The 22,357-nt window shown below is 40.1% G+C and overlaps 1 protein-coding gene across 5 annotated transcripts in view; it reads right to left on the bottom strand.

Moving 5' to 3' along the window:
• Window positions 1–14,663: 14,663 nt before the first annotated feature.
• DIP2 (disco-interacting protein 2) overlaps window positions 14,664–22,357 on the bottom strand; it is a 41,209-nt gene continuing 33,515 nt past the window's right edge. For 4 of the 5 annotated variants that reach the window (XM_033327090.2, XM_033327092.2, XM_033327086.2 and 1 more), the window contains 6 exons: window positions 22,125–22,255; window positions 21,619–22,005; window positions 21,050–21,385; window positions 20,692–20,988; window positions 20,053–20,603; window positions 14,664–19,961 (listed from right to left, as the gene is read on the bottom strand). In XM_033327090.2, coding sequence (XP_033182981.1) covers window positions 19,709–19,961; window positions 20,053–20,603; window positions 20,692–20,988; window positions 21,050–21,385; window positions 21,619–22,005; window positions 22,125–22,255 — 1,955 coding nt within the window. In that variant the 3' untranslated portion in view covers window positions 14,664–19,708. The remainder of the gene's footprint in view (window positions 19,962–20,052; window positions 20,604–20,691; window positions 20,989–21,049; window positions 21,386–21,618; window positions 22,006–22,124; window positions 22,256–22,357) is intronic. The other variant, XM_076617964.1, reaches the window with a different exon arrangement.

Genomic DNA, 22,357 nt, shown 5'->3' with positions numbered 1-22,357 from the left:
CGATTTTTTTTTTTTTTTTTTTTTTTGATTTAACAATTATGCTATATCCAGATAATAAACGTTCGTGCAACGGTAAAGTAAATAACCTTGCAGGAAATTTATGAACTCGTGCTTAACGGTTGTCTAAAAGATTCGGGGAAGTTTCATTTGCATAAGCGGTAAATCAGGTGTGTCACCGAGAAGTAAACGTTTACTGGGAAGAATAAACATCTTTGCTCGCAATCGTAACGTCATAAACAACGTAGTATCTCCGTGAAAATTGGATCGCCGGAGACGTGGCGCGTGCAATGCAAATGATAGCGCTTTTGTGTCTTCGATAACGTCCTTGACGCGTCGCGTGTATGCAGGTGTGCCAGAACGCCGCTTCCAAGGGATCCAGGGACGCGACGCGACGCGACGCGGCGCGTAACGACGCGCGTAATATCGCGCTCCTACTCTCAACAATTTCCTATGTTTTCAGGTCACGAGCCCGACCTATAACCAGCCAGGCAGTAGAGCAGAAATTTCACGATAAAAATTTCATTCCTAGAACTTGACATTCGTATGGTTCTCTGCATCGTTCGCATCCAACCTTCTACCTACTCTCCTTTTTCCAATCGTTTCCCGATATAGCGTCCTCACCTTCTATCAGCTGTGTATATATACTTTCTCGTTGAACGTCATGCATTCCAGTTCTCACGACGTTGCCCGAGAGCCTAGTTATCCGGTAGAAAGTGTGAAAAAGTTGCGTCCATTGTTTTCCACCCTACCCTTCCATTTGTCGTACGTTACTACCCTAAGCAGCGAGCCACTTGCGGCTTAAAGCGCGTAAACAATTTGATGCAGACGAAGGAATTGCGCGTGGTAAAAATATGGGAAACAAGGATTTACGCAGAAAGTATAAGATGAGAAAGAAGAAGGCGAGATGACGCAGGGATCGTAACGGCGACACAAATAACATCGAGGCACCTAGGTCAGGGCTAATCGGATGATCGTGCACGGTGACGCTCTGCGAACCAAACAATGCTAAGGGCGCTGACAATGCTAAGGCTACCATCGATCCAACGTTGTGCATACACCTTTACTTCCACCTGTCGCTACTCGACCGTTCAATCATTCCCTTCCGACATTGTCCCCACGAGCTTTTCTCTCTATTCTCAGAAACGTTTTCCAGATAGAAGAGACGTTTCGAATGGAAGCAACGTTTCAACGTGGTGTAGATTCCATCGAAGAACCGGTGCACCTACCGTCTTTTAACGTCTCTTTAAAGGTAACCTTGCCCTCCTCCTCTCATGGATCACCGATCATCGGCTACATAGAATTTTAAACGATCAGCTGATCGGTCGTCGCCATCATAGGGAAAGCACGTGATCCCGATCACTACTATTACTAAACTGTACTAAACTGTAACCGATTACTAAACTGTAACTTTTACGAAATGTCAGAACGTTTTGAGTCACGGTTAGACGTGGACGTCTAAAAATATCGACCATCTCTATTCAAGGTTGCTGTTCTCGATATTTAACAATAGCGTCAGCGAATAGGTGGATGAAACAGGAAGATAGGAAAACGAGCACGGTTCGATTCCTCCACCGTAATCCGTAAATATTTCTATGTTAAGAACGTAACGCATGCGCCAAGCTTTTCAACGAAACAACATCCACCGTGTTATCCGGATAATTTTCAACTTGTAGCAAGCGCGCTCTCAATCATCGACCCGCCTCACGTAACCGATTTAAGCAGCCAAACACGACTAGCAGCTTTTTTTCCAGCTTTTGCTCGGGCGGTTGTGCTCGAGCAAATATCGTAAAAAACTATTCAATTACCTTCTCTTTCCACTGGCATTTTCTTCGATCGACCTGACAACGACACGCACGACAATCCTCCACTTCATCCACCGAAATTGTTCGTCGGATGGAACGATCGAGCAATGGCAGTCATCGGCAGACCGATAAATCTCCATTAACGCTTTATCGGAAATCGCTTATGGCAATCAGATCGCCACGATTGCACAACCAAGCAATGGCAGCAGCGACGTGTATTTGCATTTTTCGTGCGTGCTGGCAGCGCGAGCGCTGGCTAAAAGAAATCTCGCGCCGTTTAATAAATCACTGGAGATCCGCTCGGAGAAGTTGCCGTGACGATAAATGTAACCAAACTTTTGCACGCGACGAGAAGCGCCGGCGTTTTCATGCATTGAAACGAGACGGTGCACGGGACCGTGATATCGATCGGTGTAATGGCCCCGTCGTGAACGTGAGTCGTGACACGAACAAATTTGCATAAGGCTTTCGCCCCGCGTTTCCTAAAAACGTATACGCGTACCTGTTTGCACGACTATCTGGTCTATTCGTTCTATTGGCTTGGCAACCAAGCGATCGCGGATTTTGTCATTAGGTGGTAATAACAACTGTAACAATAAAACTGCCCTCCCTTCCTTATCTTCGCTCGAATTCCTTGCGATTAAACCAGCCGAATATTTCGTCCATGAAAATCACTTAACACCTGTTTCAAAAATTTCTTCCTATCCCCAAAGTTGCTCGAGAATCGTAAAAGTAGTTTGATCGTGAATCAGGAAATTCCTGGTACGTAAACGAATTCATCGACGCTGAACGAACATGTCGCTGTTTACCGAGCGAGTCTGCGTTCTATGTAATTTCAATGGGAAACTCAATGGAGAACATACCGATAATTGAGGATTATAAAATCGTTTGTGCATTGTCGTCGATAGCCGCGCGACAAATAAAGTACATACAACGTCCGTTTAACGGCAGTCCGTACGAATCGAATATTGCGAAAAGCAATACGAACCACCATACTCGAAATAATAGCTGTTATCGACCGATCGGAGATTCGAATTGCAAATACGTTGCATTGCTAACGCTCGAATAACTGTCACGCGTAACGCTCGCGTCGCTTTTACAATTCCACTCTACTCTTTTCTCGTGCTTTGCATTATGCGTTCGAATGGTAAAAAGTTTGCCGTAAGATGAAACATCGTTCGGTTTAAAGATCCATTACGTTCCGTTTCGAATTCGGATATAAATAGCAGTGGACAATAATTCTCTTTCTTTCGCTACTCGCGCTCTGGCCCGCTTTAATCCAAAGCCAAACATTTATTTTCTTTGCAAGCAAACCATTTATCTCATATGGATGCTCTCATTCTTTGATACAAATACATTTGATAGATTAATCGGCTCGTGATAGGTTCGAAAATTTGTGAAATACGTAATAGACGAAGAAGCGCTGACAATTCGGCATCGTAACGATCTAATTTTAGCTATCTTTTCTGTTACATCACGCGCCTCTTTTAACGTTTAACGATGTTCGATTCTCATTCTATCGGCTATGTTTTTTCTTTTCGGTTGCCGCCTCTGGTAACCTGTAATCGTTGCCAATGTCGATACACGCGTACACTCGCTCTTTTCGACCCCAAAAAATAATACATAACTAAATATATACGTAATATGTATTCTTAACTAAATTAGAAAATACGAAGAACAGTGAAGCGTTTAGTGATACTTCGATACGACACGTAGCATGTGATGGTTAAAATAAAATTATTGTCATGTATATACAGCCGAATAACACGTACAAGCAGGTGCCAGGTGATACGTTATGAAAAGATAAGAACAAAATATGAAGTAAAATTGTTTCATTTAAGACTCAGCTTGCGAGAAAATCGAGTTTGAAAATTTATCGTGTATACTCGAACTGGACAGGACTAAATATAATAATCGACAGGAGGTCGTTCTAGGTGTGAAAATAAGTGGAATATTCGAAATAAAAATTGTTCTCAAGAAGCTTCGTTTCCGAGAAAAATAAATTTGAAAATTGATCCAAAAGTGTTCCAACTTTATTATCTTGGAAACGAAAAAATTCTATTCTACGCTTTCGACCTATCTTTACACGTAGAACAAACTCCTGTCAAGTATTCAGTATATTTGACAAATTTTCAAACTCGATTTCCTCGAAGACTAAGCCTTAAATGAGAAAACTTGATCCCACGTTTCCCTCTTATTTCTTCACAAGGAATCGCCTCGTACCCGCTTGTGCGTGTTATTCTGTCCTCTATATATTCGAAAATAACAACTCTGCCTAAATTAAAAGCTTCCGAGTTACGAGTTGCAATTTCAAGCTTCGTCGAGTTCGAGATTTCTCACCGATGACCCGAGCTGATCCTTGAGAATCTGGATCGACCTTTACCTGTCGAAGTACCATCTTCGAAGCGTATTCGTGCGAAAATCAGAGAAAAATCAAAAGTACGGAAGCAAAGAGCGAAAGATGGTGCAGCGAAGCGGACTCCAAAAGATTGTGTTTTCAGCGTAGCTCGAGACCGACCCTTGGCTACGTACCTGGGGAGACACGGCTCTCCGGGTGCGTTTCACAGCTTTTCTCCTATCCACGGTTCGATGTGTAGACCTGCGCAGGAAGAACGCCAGCGCGTAGAACGGCCAATCTATCGGACCTGATACACGACCTCTTCGTGAATCACACGTAGCCGACTACACGACCCGACTAACACAAGGAATGACAGCGCGCGTCAACGGCGATGCTTACGGCGACAGCGACGAAACGCGCGGTTGACTCGCGAGTAGAAAGTACTGTTCTCCCCTTCCTCGGATAGTAAATATGCACTTGGGCAGATACTCGGGCCCATTCTACTTCACGGCTGAATCGACTACCTGTGACCAGTCTGCCGATTATTAGTCGCTCGTACAACGATCGAACATCGCTACACCTTTGTGTTTATGCACCGGCCACACAGTGACTCTCAGCACTCGCCAGTGGTTCTTATCTAAAGCTCGAAGGTTTAGCAATTCCGCTAATGGCTAGGTTCTAGTCTCTGGTCGGCAGATCGATGGTCGAAGGGAAAAGAAGCTTACGGAACAGGGTACGTAATAGCGTTTATGCCGCAGGATTAATTTTAATCGAGTTTCAGTTGCGACGAGGGACAGAATCAATCAATGTCGCGACGATCACCGATGTTCGTTATTTTGCAATTCGACGATAAGAACGTGCAACCGTCTTGTATACGTATGAAAGGAAGTTGGCGTTTTTGCACGGGTTTGTCCCTCGCGATGATGATAGAGCAGGATCGTTTAGCAAACGGCCGATAAAAGGTGGTTGAAAGGCACGTGCAATTTAAACGGGCTGCCGCCTGTGTATACTTACACCGACGTGTATTTGATTAATCGATGCGCTGCTTTCTACCGGCCAACTATTTCGCTGTACGTGGAAAATGATTCGCCTAAATGAAAACTGTACAAGAATGCAATATCTTTGCCTTTTTCGTCCAGGCTGACGTTAGTCGGTTGACGAAGGTTGCAGAGAAAGAGGATATCAAAGGCGACATGGGTCTTGCCCATAATCTTAGTTTACCTTTCTTAGGCCTTGGCAAGAGCCGTAAGCAACAGTATAGCCAGCCGTGTTCCCGTTTCCAAGATAATTTTCACGAAGCCGTTTCTAAATGCACAACGGTCCACTCGCCTTTTACTTTTCGGCAAGCAGACTGCCCTTGAAACGCTGCCCGTCACGCTTTGGTAATTCTCGTTGAAGGATCGACGAGTCCTAGCTACAATGGAAATATACGCAGGCTTTGGGGCCACTGTAAACGTCAATAAACACGAGTCCACTAAATCTTGGCGATCCGGACTTTTAACAACCTGGCGTATTAAACGAGTTGCCTCGGCGGTGATTTACTACGCGATTTCCTATTTAACATTAGAACTACCGATAGTTAACACGAAGCTATTTCTGGTCAAATACCAGTCAAAATGATTGGTCTTTAAAAAATACGTAAAATAGAATATTTTTATATTTATCGATTTATCACTTTCTTACAGAAGGAATTCCATGTTACGTAGTACATTTTAATATTAATCCATCTGGGACTATGATCCCTAAAGGAGGGTTGACACATTTGTAAAATTATAAAACCAGTCATTTTGACCGGTGTGGTATTTCTAGTGTTGCGATTTAGCGATCGATTCGGAATCGTTCTGACGACTGATACGCAGTAAAATCGTAAAAACGTGTGGGAAGTTGTACAAACCGAGGAAATTGGTTAATTGGGGTTCGATAAACAGATTGCAGAATCTTTTTACACTACGACAAGTATCAGTCATTTTGACTGGTATTGGTATAAATAGCTTTGATGTAAAATTATTTGAAGTTTGAATACATAAAAAAAACAAAATAAAATTCATTACATCATTGGAGAAAAAAATATAACAAAGTAGGAATTTTAAAATAACATTGTCGAACCAGTCAAATTGACTGGTGTGGTGTTTCTAGTGTTGCGATCTAGTGATATAGCGCGCGATCCGGAATCTTCCTGACAACTGATATCAGTATATTGAACGATACGCGGCAAAAATGTTAAAAACGTGTGGGAAGTTGTACAAACCGAGGAAACTGGATAATTGGGATTCGATAAACAAATTGCCAAACCTTTTTACATTTTGACAAGTGCCAGTCATTTCGACTGGTATTGGTATAAGTAGTCTTGATACAAAATTATTTTAAATTTGAATACATAAAGAACTAAATAAAATTCATTATATTATTCTTTTAGTTATCGTTGCAATTACATCATTGGGGGAAAAATATGTCGGAGATGAAAGGAAAACCGGAGCCTTCCCTTTGCAATTTTGAGGAAGCCTTCTAATGCTTTAGCCTAGATTTTATCATAACTGTAATTAAGCAATTGTCAAATTGTCATTTGTAATTGTTTGACATTTGTGAAAGCGAAAGTGGGTTCGAGGTGACAAATGGTCGCCGAACGTAGCCACGGTCACGGGATAAACGTTTTGCCTGACGAAGGTGTGGATCGGTTGTATTGTTCTCCCTAGAAATCACATAGAATTGTACTGTAGAGATGTCGATATAATGGGACACACGTTGTATTAGGAATCAATCTCCAGACAGAAACTGCCTAGTAACGGCGTTTGGATCTTTCTCGATGTTTCCAAAGAGTATACAACAAACTTTTGACAGAAATTGCCTAGCAACAACGATTGGAACCTTCTCGATGTTTCCAGCGAGCATATAACAAACAAATGCAGTTGTATAGCGAAAAAGATTTTCATCAGATATTCATTCGTGTGATCGCCTTGGAAAGTGATACATCGAGCAATTTACCGAGTGTCTCAGCAATCGTATTTTTGTATTTAAAATTATTCTACGCATAGTAAAGAGTTACCCCGTTGACCGTGGATTCGTTTGAACCCCGGAACATTGTTAATAGCGTAAATTAAATTCATTATTCGTAAAACCTATCAATTGTTAATCTCATTATTCGTTAAATTCATTATTCGTAAAACATATTATTCGTTCCTCTTATTGTTCGTTAAACTTATTATTCTTTAATCTAATTATTAATTAAACTTATCGTTTGTTAATCTTATCATTTATTAAACTCATTATTCATAACATTTTGTAAAATCTTGTTTATTCGCGTAAATATATTCTCTGTTTTGTAAAACAATGGCTAATTCAAACGAAGAATCATTACGCGCCTTAAATCCTAATGATAACCCGACAAATATAACATGAAGTAGGAATTTAAAAATAATATTGTAAAACCAGTCATTTCGACTGGTATTGGTATAAGTAGTCTTGATACAAAATTATTTTAAATTTGAATACGTAAAGAACTAAATAAAATTCATTATATTATTCTTTTAGTTATCGTTGCAATTAAATCATTGGGGGAAAAATATAACATGAAGTAGGAATTTAAAAATAATATTGTAAAACCAATCATTTCGACTGGTATTGGTATAAGTAGCCTTGATACAAAATTATTTTAAATTTGAATACGTAAAGAACTAAATAAAATTCATTACATCATTGCGGAAAAAATATAACACAAAGTAGGAATTTTAAAATAAAATTGTAGAACCAATCAATTTGACTGGTGTGATAGTTCTAGTGTTAACAGCTGCCTGGTGCGCACCTCCGATCTGTCCGATGTTCTACGAAATCCGATGCAAAACAAACAGCCGAAGAAAGAAGCAACAGCATTGGTAATAAAATATCTGGTGGATTGACAATGCAGACATTCCAGGAATGAACTCTTATTCCATTCGTAGTCTTTTGTTGTTCCACGCATGATAACGATCTGACAAGGAGGCGATGTAAATACCATAATTAAGCTGTGAATCAACGGAAACGGAAAAAAGCGTAATCGTTCGAAACGACGTGATTGTGCCGTACAAATATTCCATAATCTTCGATGGAAAAACGAGGGTACGTTACTCGATAAAGTTCGTTCGATCGATTCAAAAACAACACGCGCGTTCCGATTTACAAAGGAAATTTATGCGCGCAAGAATACACGCTGTCGAGTTTTATTAATACATCTTACGTGACAAGCATTGGCACCTGATTATACTCTGGGTACACGCGACCATGTAAATCAAAGCGTAAAGAAGAATTTGAAATCGGTTGAATAGGATAAAATTTCGATGTACGCGCTTGTATCGCTCTTCATTTTCTCGAGTAGTAAGTTCGGCGAATAGATCCGCCGGCGAGATGATAATTACAAAAATAGAAATAACGAGAGCAAATGCCGATCGGTCAGTCCACCGAGACTGAGATTATCGCGAGAAGCCAAGCGCGACAATTTTCCCCCCCTGCGATTATTACGAAATTTGTACGATCGGCCGTGTATTATGATAATGATAGATACGCGTACGTAATATCGGCGGTGCAATAAATCCGCCCCGCTATCGGACAGATAAGCGCTCTCATTAAACGCACGGGAACTCCTATAATAACAGGATAAATCAAGTTCACACGTAGTAAAACATCGATCGTGCAAGAAATCAATCAATGTTTCACGAGTTTGAAACAACTCGATAACGCATTGATTTTTACCATACGTTTCAAGTTCAGCTCTATCATTACGTTACGGTTACCGTGTCGTTTGATTACCATGTTTACATTTCCAATCACATCTCACGTATATAAAAAGATACACACTGCGAGGTAGGTCGTTTAATTTACAATTCAACCGAACGGACGCGATGCTTCTCGACCAAAACGAATTCCAAAGATTCGCTGCGATGATTCATTCGAACGAGATGTCGCGTGTTGACCCGCTCGATTAAGCTCATTGAAAGCGAGTTCGTAACTCGTGACTACGGCCGACTACGCGAACCTATAAAACTCGAATCAAACAAATTATTGTCGATAATCATTCCCTTGACGCGAACGTTCGCTCCGCTCGTGCCTCGGTCGACAAATTGTCGAGAATCGTCGCGCCTCTTTCAACCGACTCCACCGGCTACTTAGCGACGGCAAACATTGCGGGACAGCTTACGGTATATGTGTACATACAAGTATGTACAACTACACAGCCGAAATCGGTTCTCGAACTCGCGTGATTTATCGCTGCGTTCCGAGCTAGCGAAATCGCATTGACCGTAGAAGCTTCTTCGTCTTTCCACTGAGATCCGATTGAATTTTTCGGTTTCTGTAAACGATGGAAATCTAATTTGCAGAGAACAGATTGTCGTCGACGCTCGAAACGTATAGTCATTTTTCCATTGATGATTTCTGTTGAGATATGTATAATTTTCTGTGCTGGACTAGGTTAAATGCGTGGTAGAGATGCTTGTATGTGAATATCAGTGTGTGGAGGTATGTGTGTCCGCAGCGTCTCGAAAACAAAAGAATGTAAACTCTCCAGTCGAAAGAAAGTGCTGAGACGCGTGCAAGTGCGTATCGATGAATATATAAGGAATCGTTCATGAAATAAATATTTCATTATTTTAATATTAATCCTCAGTATAGATTTAGCGTTCCTATAACATTATTTCGGCTTCAAAGATCCACAATTCTCAACAATTTCGAGAATGCGCACGAAAATATGAATTTGCTGGCGTAAAGAGAGTAGGACGTCGCTAACCGAAAAGCGATCGGAACGTTCTATTAGCCGTAGTAACTAGGAGAAACTAACGAAATTTCCGGCAATCCGAAGATAATCGAAGTCGTTCGAAGCACGTCGATCGAATACTTCGTTTCGTTCGACGAGATTTGGTCGAAAGAGAAATTTGTATTTACGAACGCCGGCTGCCGTAAATTACTCGACGGTTTCAGGTTTCGCGTGCACGTTTGTATTATGGCCACGAATTCGGCGCTTCGCTGTAACTCAAACAAATTACGACGGATGTGTGTCAAAGAGTCGAGGACTCGACCGAATAAAATCATAATAGACATATGCGCAACAGTGCACCGCGTTCCGAATAACTTACACGGCATATCGAACGTTATGATTATTCTTTGCCGAACAACCACGATTATAGTTGGTTTAACGTTTCGAGAGAAACGAGGGCTGCCCTTATTGTCGTTAATAGATGTTAAACATAGTTCTATTTTACATCTAACGAAAGCTTTTAAAAGCTTGCAGCAATCTAACATTCCTACGCTACTGCTTGGAAATTTCAATAGCACATCCTGCGCATAGACTTTTGTAAGGACATTCTTCGTTAATTATCTGGCTTACCCTTCCTTTGGCACAGGGAATCTCGGATTCATTGTCGAGAGCAGGTAGAGAACGCAATAAAAGACGGCGGCGGTAAAGCTGCCACCAGCCAATTTGCCCACAAAAACATACTTAATTGTACGATGGCGTTAGGCCACGTGTACTATTTTGTTTGTGCTCGTGCGACGGAAGTAATCGTCCACCGGTGACTTCTTGATTTTTATATAAACAAGAGACAAAGCGTCTGTGATTAAGCGTCATGCAATCGAGCAACGATTCGAACAATGTTTCTTGCCATTGCGAAAGTGCGAACCTTTAACGTTACTTTTTTAACTGCGAGTAACATTTACGCCAACGAATTTTTTCCCAAGGCCATTGGCCACATGGCCAATTTCACTGGCGGAGCATCGATCTAAATCTACCTTAACGCGCGTTCCGGGAATACCGAATGATTTGTCGCAATCGTTTCGTTGCGCGTATCGAATATTCGCCAATAAGCGTGTCATTTATTATTTTCCATTGCGCAGCATGCGAAATGAAAAGGGTACTTTATGGCAGTGGGAGAGATATATTTAGACTACCGATTATTCACTGCCTTTCCACGTGCATCAACCGTCGGGATAGAAAGGTCTCAACAATCGTAAAACTGGAAAACTGTATTTTAATGGACTCGCACACCTGTCGTAGCTAAACTTGTCTAGCGATTAAAGCTCCAAATATTTCAAATGTTTTTGAAGTCTATCAGTCTATGAAACTCGAATTTACCTTGTGTGCGAATTTTGTATTTTGTATCTGGAGTTGTGAATTTTAAATGTCGAGGAACTTTTGTGTTTGAAAATTGCCAAAATATCAGGCTGGGAACATTCACAAGAGACTGGAACATTGACATTTTATCGATGGTTACTTGGTAACTGTGATAAAGAAGGAAATTTCAAATATTTACAATTGCTTCTAGCAGTTGGACGATATATTTTTAGAATTACCATATTGCTAGAAAAAAACGAACATATGTGTGTCTAGATTAAAATGGCGCACAGCCTCTAGGTTGGATCGTTAGATCACAATAATGTTTGTATTATTTTGTTTAATATTTGTTTGTTATACTACTTCTGTTATGTAAATTCGATAAAAAAAGTTAGTCAGTATATTTGTCTAAATATCGTAAGTAGCTTGAATTCTAAGAGTAAAATGTAAAAATAGAAAGCAAGAAATACTTGATTATACGATTCGTTACGAGACCAGTATACATTTCGATGTTTTCGCGCAGTCGATGTAGTGTATCATATATAACTGGACGATTCAGCAAATAAAAGTCTTTCACACAGTATTTTGTCCATACAAAGTCGATTTAATGATCAATTTCAAATCCTCGTGTAAGATAAAACACGTAGATGGAATTGTTTAATATCGTAAGAATGCATTTTGTAACCTACGCGCGGATGAATGTTCAAGAAATTTCTAACAAACGTTAACGACGAATACGGGATAAAATTTAGGTTTGTAAGCATGGAATATATATATATATATATATATATATATATATAATCGTCGATGTAATTACAGCGATGTAATCGTCGCTGTACAGGTTAGTTTTTCACAGCGCAGGTCATTTTATTCATAACTGTTTAGTCTGGATGTAAAAAAGTATAACGAACCAAACAACACATAGCCACATTCGATATACAGAATTGTAAACGTCGTAGAACGGGAAACGCCTGCCGTTTCAACGGTTAGCTTTAAAATACGTACATATTATTATGTAAATTTCAGTACAGTTACCGGCTCTGTCAACAATACGTTAAATCGACCATTCTGCTTATACTTTCTCGTATACATATTGCCGTAGTAAATATGTAATTTGGTGTATCATTTAATTATGTGCGTATGTTTTTATATGAAAGTGCATATGTTCGCGTGGAAAATGAAAAAAAATGTAGCATAGAGATTGGATATAGCTGTAGTTATGCACATGTGCACGTCTACATATATTACAGCGTCGGGTAGACATCAGCGCATGTCACGCTTCAAAGTTTGAAAAATAAGCAAAAGAGCGTCGTCTCTCGACGCTTTCCGACATAGCCTTTCGTAAAGAATATGTTTCATAAAGTGAACGCCACAAAAATCTGATTACGAACGCTCTCTCCTTTTTGGAAAGAAACAACGCGTACAACATCTGTATAACAGTCCTATAACCAACGGAATCAGAGATGCGACAATCAATGAAACCTCGGAAACTGTTAATCGTGCACCGGCATACACATGTTATGTATGTTCGTTCTTAACCGTATTTTCGACTAGTAATTTTAAGCAATTACACGATACGCTCTATAATACGAGATCCCAATCGACAGTTGCTAAAACTAAATAGGAAATGTTTCACAGTAATTAATGTCATCGTACAAATGCAACGAGGTTTATCAACAGACGAAGCGTCGTTAATGATAAAAACTAAAATGGCCACAGAATTAGACAGTCACCGATACGTATTATCAAATGAGATAAAACAACATATTTTAATGAGATTTAAAAATTAGCGACGACGTTGCACGTGAACGGACGACTGCCACCGAAATATCAATGGAATTTTCGGAATTTGAAGGAACCCTATATCCGAGAAACATATATAATGATCGATCGGGAAAAGAAAAATCGAAATGTTTACATACCCTTGCTCGAGATCGATACACGTCGAGCCGTTCCTAGAGGTAGTGTGGCCGTCTGGCCTCGATCAAGAAAAAAAGACGGTTCGAACGGTTGTCGGTAATTTGCTCGATACTTCTAACCACTGGAACGTGGAGTCATTGTCTTTAGGCGACACCGCGTTGCTAGGAGAGCCAGTAGAGGCTGCGTGTAACAACTTTTTTCAACCGGCGCGCACACGTTTACCAAGCGACTGGTACAATGATCGTGTTCACGAAACCACCGTCACTGACAGACTGTTCGGAACTGCTCGGTTCGAGGCTCTCTGGACTGAAGTCGTTTACGACTTCCCTGGGGAAACGTTACTCGGTCTTTCTTCAACGCGACGACCGGTGGACGCGGCGAAACCAGAAGAGGGATAGAGAGAAAGAAAGGGAAAGAACGAAACGGAATCAAATTTGTACGTCAACCAATCGCAGCGCTCCGTTGTTTATCGCGCGAAAACCTTACAAGTTGTGTAGTTTTAAACACTGCCATTCCTCCAGACTTTGTTACACGTGGTAATTCATACGATTCAGACTACATAGTCCAAATGTATATCTTAATCGATGAAACACCACATAATTATTAGGGGATCGTTATCCGTAATTTTATTTCTGATTTACATTCGTCAGATTTCAGTTTACGATGCGTATTATTTGTCCTTGTATGGATGGTCGAATGAATATGTAGTGGTAAATGTTATAGTTCAATCGTAAATACCGAAGCCATTCGGAAGAAACAATTTAAAACTTCGAGTCATTCAATATCATAGTCAAGCAATATAATTGATGTTCAACTTGGAAATATCGTAAATTGTACACGAAATGAAACCTAACTGACGTTAAAATTATGTACAAATTATGTAAATGCATTTGAATTACATAGTCATAATGCTGTTTGATGTACTGTTAATCTATGATTTTATGTTAGTTTCATGCTCACTGAAATGTGCGTTTATCTATATGCAACTGAACAGGTTGGTATGCACTTACCTTTCGCTCGTTAACATTTAACTCGAGATGTCGATTATCATTAAGACAATGGTACACGGTGTTTCGATTTAATTTACGAGATGAGATATTTGCAAGGATTTTCTTCCAATGGGTGAAATTAATGTATAAATAACGCGATAACGTTGTTCTCGAAAAATTTATACAGATGCGCTATTATGTAAGGCGACAGGCGATTATGCATACGTTAGAGTGCAAAAGACATCGAAGTAAAAAGCGTGCGAAAAAGTTTCACGTTGGTACGATTGATAACGAAAATGTAAATATATTCGTCATCGATAAAAACTTACTTAGGTAGTAAGATTTCAATTTTTACGTAAATACTTTTTATCTGGACGATTAAATTTAAATAAAATGTAAATAGAGAAAAAAACGCAACAAAAATATAACTTTCAAACGTAACAGAATAGGAGTTCCGCTAGAGAATAATACGCGACACTTTTTTAATCTTTATTCTATATAACGAGGAGAGTAATAGGGGCAGCGTAAAACAGTGCGGCTCGTTGCAAAAAAATGTACATTACGTTTATTGATGGTAGCTCGCGAAGCTCCTCGTGAATATCGAATGGGTTACAAAGAGGCGCTTGGTTTTAAAGGTTCGAGTAATTTACGATGCAACACGTGGTACGATACACGACCGATTGTGTTGTTTCATTGCTTCCTTTTGTTCCCTCCTTCTTTTCCTTCCTTTTTGCTCACTTGAAACAAGGAAAAAGTTCGCTACGGACCATAGAGAAATTGCTATGATGTTCCTATAATTCCTGTGCTTCGATTTCTCGCGTTTATCCCGTTTATTTTTTCTTCTCTTTTCTGTATTTTTTTTTTTATCAATCCTTCCGCGTCTCGATCGAAGAGACGAGAAGGAATGAAAACGGGCTGGTACTTGGTACGAGGGGTGGATACACGAAATATTAATATTCTCGTCCGACTGATACAGGCAAAATGCTACGGCTTGGTAAGGACAGCGACCGTTTATATTATTACTCTGTGTGGTAATATTTATATATATATATATAATATATATATACTTCAACGTACAAACTATATTGTACCTTAGTAACCTCTAAACGCAATGGGTACAAGGGTAGTATTTACACAGCCTAGGACCATTAAACCAGGGTCCAGGATTACGCGATACCGTTTCTCAGAGAGATCCTAAGATTTCACAATCGATCGACCTATCTTTTTTTTTTTTTTTTTTTGTTCCGAATCGAACGTGATAATACGCGATCGTTAACGGCGTGACAAGTATCTTCACGTTTCTATCAACTAGTTATCAACATTTATACATAATACAATCGGGTTGCTCGCACGCACGCACTCTCAGCCCCACTCGTAGGATTGCGTAACGTTCCTTCTCTTTTCGTTCGATCCTTCGATGACCCCATTTGCATGGTCCGTGGATTCGTGTGTATACGCATATCAAACAAATCGGCGCGCGACTCTAGCGCGGTACATACTCGTCAATGAAAATACTTTCTCGATAATGAAACTTTCGTGAAAAAACTCTCAATCGCTCTTTTCCTCTCACTCAGTTATAGCTCGGTAGAAACACTCTGAAGATGTACAGATCTGTACAGATCGTTGAATGGACATTACACAGTAAACGAACGAACCAGTCAAAAGTGAGAATACGATTTCGGTTTGTACTTGAAAATTAGACGAACACATTTTCTAAACAGATAGGTTAACAGGAACGAAAAGCGAAAGTATAGCTTTACTGCTATGTAATAAATAAAAAGACGGGGTTCTTCTTTTTCTTCTTTTTTTTTTTTTGTGTGTGTGTGTTTTTAGTCAAACTCGATAAAAACTTCCTGACGCTGCACATTCCTACCGTGATCGGGGTGCACCGCTGTGTTTCCGGATCTTTTACGCACGAAGAAACAGTTTCGTCGCGCGCATCCTCGTCTTCGCAAACACAACGCACGCTTCTACGTAGCCTAACGTTCCGAGAATCTCGGCGTACAGCTACTATTTAAATAAAATACCGGTGAATTGATATACGATCCTGTAGAACGGCAACGCGCGATTCTTTATTATTATCATCGGTGTCTCTTCGTGCGTAAAAGCGCGAAAGGACGTAAGATGACATGGCACGATACCTTAATCATTAAAAGAGAGAGAGAAAAAAAAAGAAAAAGTAATAAAGAGAGGGTCTATAGAACCGTATTTAACACCCTTTACGCTTGAAACGTTTTACATTTTCCTACTGTTGTACGTATCCGATGATAGTCACTGTTTCGTTGCTACCAACACAAAACAGATGAAACGAACAAGAGCTCGTAATTCGATATTCTCGCTTACGTTGTATCGCAAACGAACATAAACATTGTGTCCAATACGATTACAGCAACCGTGAGAAATGTAAGACGTGTCGAAGAAAAGGAGCCTAACTCGTCTGTTTCTATACGTATTTACATTTTGGCGCCTGTAAATTGGCGCCCGGAATATGGGATAACTAATTATTATTATAACTTGCGAATTATGCATATCGCGTCAACGAGGTTATCGTCGATGATCGGAGTCGGTTCCCGATAGACTGGGCTTCTTCAATTACGAGGCTCGTATTTAACTCTACTACTTCGTATTTATTATAGACACGCCTTGTGCGATTACTTAGTCTACTCGTATTCATTTCACGTATAACGTAAATAGTTTACGTTCTTACACTTCAACGATTCAATATTCTGAATTAGATCAATATATACGAATGTTATTGTTGCCGGGAGAAACATTGCGCAAAATATTGTTCCGTTCAAAAATAGGCCTTGATATTCTTTTCTTTCGCGTGAAATTTCATTTTTCTGTAGAAACCGCCAATATTGTTAGCGTAGGTTACATCTCTGTTGTAAACATAACCAAGTTGTGGAACAGGTTGCATCGCACTACCTACGTTCTTACAGTGCGCGATACAAGAGAAAATTACAATATGTAAAGCGACGATAATACGCGCGTCTATTTTCGTACGAAGTTTAATACGAGCCTTCTAACGACGCAAAGAAAAAAGATGAAATTGACAAGTCCGCTTCGTTTAAATTGCAACACGTTTCTGGCAAGAGCCGATGCACGGTACCTCGAGGGTCGGTGCACGCCTCATAGTCGTATGCCATTATATTAAAATAAGAATATAAAATTATAAAACTATCAACAAATGTACACATCGATAGAAAACATCTCAAAAATAATAAAACTCCAATAAGAGGAGAAAGGACGCGATCGACCTTCGGGTTTTAATAGTAATTCTTCCCATCTACTTCTTTGCTTTTTTCTCTACTTCTCCGCAATGTTTGAGCAAAATGGCGTAGACAGTATACGTACATACATGCATGAGTAGATCTCTGCGCTTGCAAATAATTATCGATAGGCCAACAATGATCTATACGTTGCCAATATCTCGCTCGTTGTCATTTGAACCTGTTATGGAAATTGATACAATTTTCCAAGTAATCGAACTTTCAGTTATGACGCTCGATTGAAACTCTGGTCGGTTAACAAATAAAACTAAACGTAAATTTAATCGAATGTAAGAATAAGAAAGAAAATAAGTGATTTTAACCCGAAAGTCGATTATTGTCGTAGCGTTGTTGATATACGTAGATTGAGCTTTGATCAAAAAGACCAATTTCACGAAAAGAACGCATTTGTGCATAAAAAGGTAAGAAGAAAAGGAGAGGAAAGTTGGCGTATATTTAAATTTTTGGCGTATACGTTGACCGATATTTATAGTTCGAGGGTAACTTTTCCATATCGGCTAGAGAAATAAAAACTGCAGGGTCAGACGCATCGGCGCTACTTATTTCGACTACTTTCTTGCTTGAATTCTTTGTGCTATCATATTTCTTGTCTTCCTTTTTAAATGTCATCCAAAAAGAGTTGTTCTAAATAGCTTCTTCTTTTTTTTTTATATCATATCATTTGTCATAAATGATGTAAAACCCTGAGATGCAAATTTGCGTTAACGCCGTCTTAGTCTTTCTTTTTTATGGAAAAATTGTCTAAGTGATTCGGCTGATTTTCAAAGTGTACCCTCTCAGCACGCAATAAATCATTTTCATTCAAACTTTACAAACTTAAGAATACATATACACTACTTTGTGTTCATTGTTTTCGTCGAAATTGGAAGAGAGTAAACTTTCAATGGACGTGAGTATAAAAAAAGTACACTTTCAGAACATATGTAACACCGTATTCAGGGTTTACTGCGTGCTGTGAAATATAATATAAATACTTTAACGTATAAAAAGAGCGATGTTGTGCGCAACGCAGCTAAATGTAACGAAACCTTTATCGAATTGAAGTCACGACCACTCGGCCATGTCTCCAAATCGATTCATCTAAAAATCGTTGTAAGACACCAACAACGTAGAAACTTCCCCGAACGAAAATTAGATAGTCAGAGCGATAGCGAACTATGTATATATGCCTTTCCAGCAACGATATATTAGAAAAAATGTAGACAGTTAAAACTTTTTACGTTACAATAGTGTGATTACGTTAGCTAACCGTTACTTTATGTAGTAAAAAATTGTCAAGCTACACGAGTCTACGATAAAGTGTATCAAATTCTTTTACTTTTTCTAATAGACATCAGATAATTGTATATACCTGTACCTAGTTCGCGGAACAATCGTCCATTTTTTTTAATAAAGTGCGATTTCTCAATGAAACTCACTCGTTAAAGTTACATCTTCGTTAAAATAACTTCTTCCATTTTCCTCTTATAAAAAAGCTCACTACCGTTCTGATGTCGTTGATAAATAATGACTGGTACTATTCGTCACTTTAATATTCAGGTAATACAATGTATAAAAGCATAATTTTAGCAAAAACAGCTGAGTCATGTCTGAGCTGTATATACTTGTCCGTGGCAGTCTCAAGTTCGAAGATGTTCAAGATTAATTTTGCATTTTTGCTTCTTCGCTGCGAGTTGAGAATCGTTGATGCTATATGAATGGTTACGTAAATCTCCTTAACTCTGTAAGCATTCATAATGCTTTCAGCATATCCTTCGACATTCTTCATCGTTTTAAGTAGAATTCTCGGTCGACTACTTTTTATAAAGTAATCGTTTGTCGACATTTCCTGTCTACAGCGGTTCTTTTATATTCTTCCTGTTTCTCCTTCTCTCCTAACGAGCGTTCACACTTGCTACTCACAACGCAGAAAGTAATGCTTCCTCTCATAAGTAATAAGTATCGATAACCAAGCGGTTGGAAATTTCAAAGTGTGACGAACTTTCTTACTCCTTTTAATACATCGACGAGATAAAAAATTTGAATACACACGTTATTCTTTCAAACGAAGGATATAAATTGTTTAGGGACGATGTTCGCTTTAAAAATACGTCGAGTCCTCGCAATATATTCCAACTTCTCCGTAGAAAGATCACCTCCTTTAACAAAGGACAAAAATTTGAAATGCAGTTCGCGACTTCGAGTCGAGAATACCTATGCGTCGGCATGGTAGTAAGGACATGACTGGAAAGTACGATACCAGTCTCTTGTTGTTCGTTATGTAATGCATTTTCTGCGTTCTCTGATATCGCTCACATGTTATACGCTACGTAAATCGGATCGAGCTGGTCCGCTAGGAAACCATCACGCAAGTGCATTCGTTGCTTCTCGCCACGCGAATTTATTGGAACTACTCCGGGATCTACTACGACTACCACACCGACTACCAGATGGTGTTCTTCTAGTACAGCGCTGGTAACTAACGCCACGAGATCTAAAGCTTCGCTTTCACTTCCGTCGAGTTCCACCACTACTACTAGGAGGTTGGTCCATGTGAATACGGCACTGTGAATCGTACAAATAATTTTTATCACAACCGAAAAGAGAACTATGTTTGAAAATGTGATGTCTATTTTCACATTGTTATTCTGCTTACCATTCTGCTATCTTCTTGTGACACCTCATTACGCTGTTTTCGATATCGATCGGGTGATATCGCATTCCTCTAAGTAAAATGGCTTCGTCGAGGGCGCCAACCACGAACACAGCATCGTGTAACTCAGAATCACCAGGAACCAGATCCGCCTCGGTAGATGTGTCACCGGGAATGTCACTGATAACCGACTGTTGAACGCTTTCGGTACGTCTTAGGAAACCGAGATAACCAGTTCTGGCGTAAACTTCATTCGTGTTTCCTGTTACGAGGCGAGCGTTAAAATGATCCGCGTAGTCGCTCTCGTCGCCATATATCGTGAAATAGCCACTGGCATTGTGAGCAGACTGCACCCAAATTTCGCCTAAATGAGAATCTCCGCATTGTCCTTTCGTTTCTGGATTGGCAATGATTACTTTCACTCCTGGTAATAATTTGCCTGATTCCATCAGGCACAAAGAGTGCGGACTACCTCTTTCAACCAGGGATACTCGGTCGTTGCGCAATGCGCGGAGATCAACGTATACCGTAGAAGGTTCTGGGCTCGATGCACCCTGCGTGTCAATCGTATTATTTAACATCGAGTAACAAAAACCTTAGCAAAGTGTTAAATAATCTTTGGAAATTTGGAAGCGATCGAACCTGTAAGCAAATAGCGGTGTTTACTCTACATCCGAACGAGGTCGAGACCGCACGGGGACTCAGACCCAAAGCGGAGAAGAGTTTACTGAAGCTCGTAGTAAGTGCGATTCGCGGTCTTTCTTCAGCGACAACGACGCACGTTCTAACACAGGCCAAACTAACGCCTCTCGCTTTCAGAGCATGAACAGAAGAGCCGAGACCTTTCGTGCACAATTCCATCACACCGTAAGAACAGAATGTATCTCTTACTCTGGATTGACTAACTGCCGACAGCCACAATGCCGGATTGGCTTCCACCTACAAACAAGAATATTAAAAGCTTCTTTTTCGTTCCCACGTTTACGATATGGAAACGAACCTCCGACGGTGGTATAAGTATGGAATGATGACCGCTGTATATACTGCTCAGACACCAAAGAGCGAATCCTAAACCAGAGTAGGGATCCAAGCATAGAGCGATGTGTCTAGATGGATACAATTCGCAGGCAAGTTTCATGGCACGACAAAGAGACGTCACCGCTGCGTGGGACATTTTAATTCCTGCGAGCATCCCCGTCGTCGAGACGCTGAAGTCCAAATAAGCCAGCATCTCCGCTGTGGGCGCTCGGTACATAACAGGTAGCTTCTTCTTTGGCATGTCGTCCATATCGAGAATCGTCGGCCAACTCTTAATGTCGACAACATTATTCGCTTCCTGTACAATAGCAAGGAAAATAGCCAGATTAATCATTCGTGAGATAGATTTTAACACTTTAACCGCTTTAGTAGAAATCCAAGGATAACTCAGGAAGATATTTGTTGAGCAACGGGGGGTAGAACGTAAAAGTTAATCGTCATGACCCGTTCAAGCTGAGCAGTTAAAGGGTTAAACACAAGATACTGATCGTGTTACGTAGAGTACATTAGAATCATAACGTATCGATGTACCTTTGTTTTCAACAGTTTCAGGATATTTTGATTCGTGAGCACGAGCACAGACTTACTGACGTCCACGATCATGCGAACGGTTGGTAAAGTGGTTTGGAGGTTTTGCGGGTGAGGTGGCCTAATCGTAACTGGCACAGCGCCAACATACAGGCAACCATAAAACGCGCATATCAAGTCAGTACCAGGAGGAAATATTAATGCCACGTGATCTCCGGTATTGATTCTTCCACGATCTAACAACAGATTGCCGATCCGTTCGGCTTTCTTGTGCAACTGAGAGCATGACAAGGAAGTTGCTACGGCTCCTTTCGCATTCAGCGACGTGAAAATAACATGGTCGGAGGTACTGACAGCACGCCATCGAAGTATTTCCGAAATAAATTGATACTGCAAATCAATAATATTAGAATGTAAATGGCAAAACGAGGATATAAAGTTAAATAAACGGAGAAATTTTAGTAACAATTATCTTTGAAAAGAAGAAACAATTTCTAGCAAAGACGAACCTTTTTAGCATTATCACTATCCTCGTCTAGGACACCCATGTCTCGTCCTTGGGCCGAAGCTAGTCTATTACCCTGAACAATGTTGCCCACCATGACACTGGCCGGACCAACGTCTGCAACAGAATCCCCCGCTACACGCCCCCGCACCATTCCGTTAGTAAACCAACACAAACACTCAACCCAATAATGAGTAGCTCACACACTCTCCCCTGACTGAGGCCGGAAAATCAAAG

This window comes from Bombus vancouverensis, chromosome 1 (genome assembly GCF_051014615.1).
Source record: "Bombus vancouverensis nearcticus chromosome 1, iyBomVanc1_principal, whole genome shotgun sequence".
In the NCBI taxonomy this organism is placed as follows: domain Eukaryota; kingdom Metazoa; phylum Arthropoda; class Insecta; order Hymenoptera; family Apidae; genus Bombus; species Bombus vancouverensis.
This window is presented reverse-complemented; position numbering and strand designations above follow the sequence as displayed.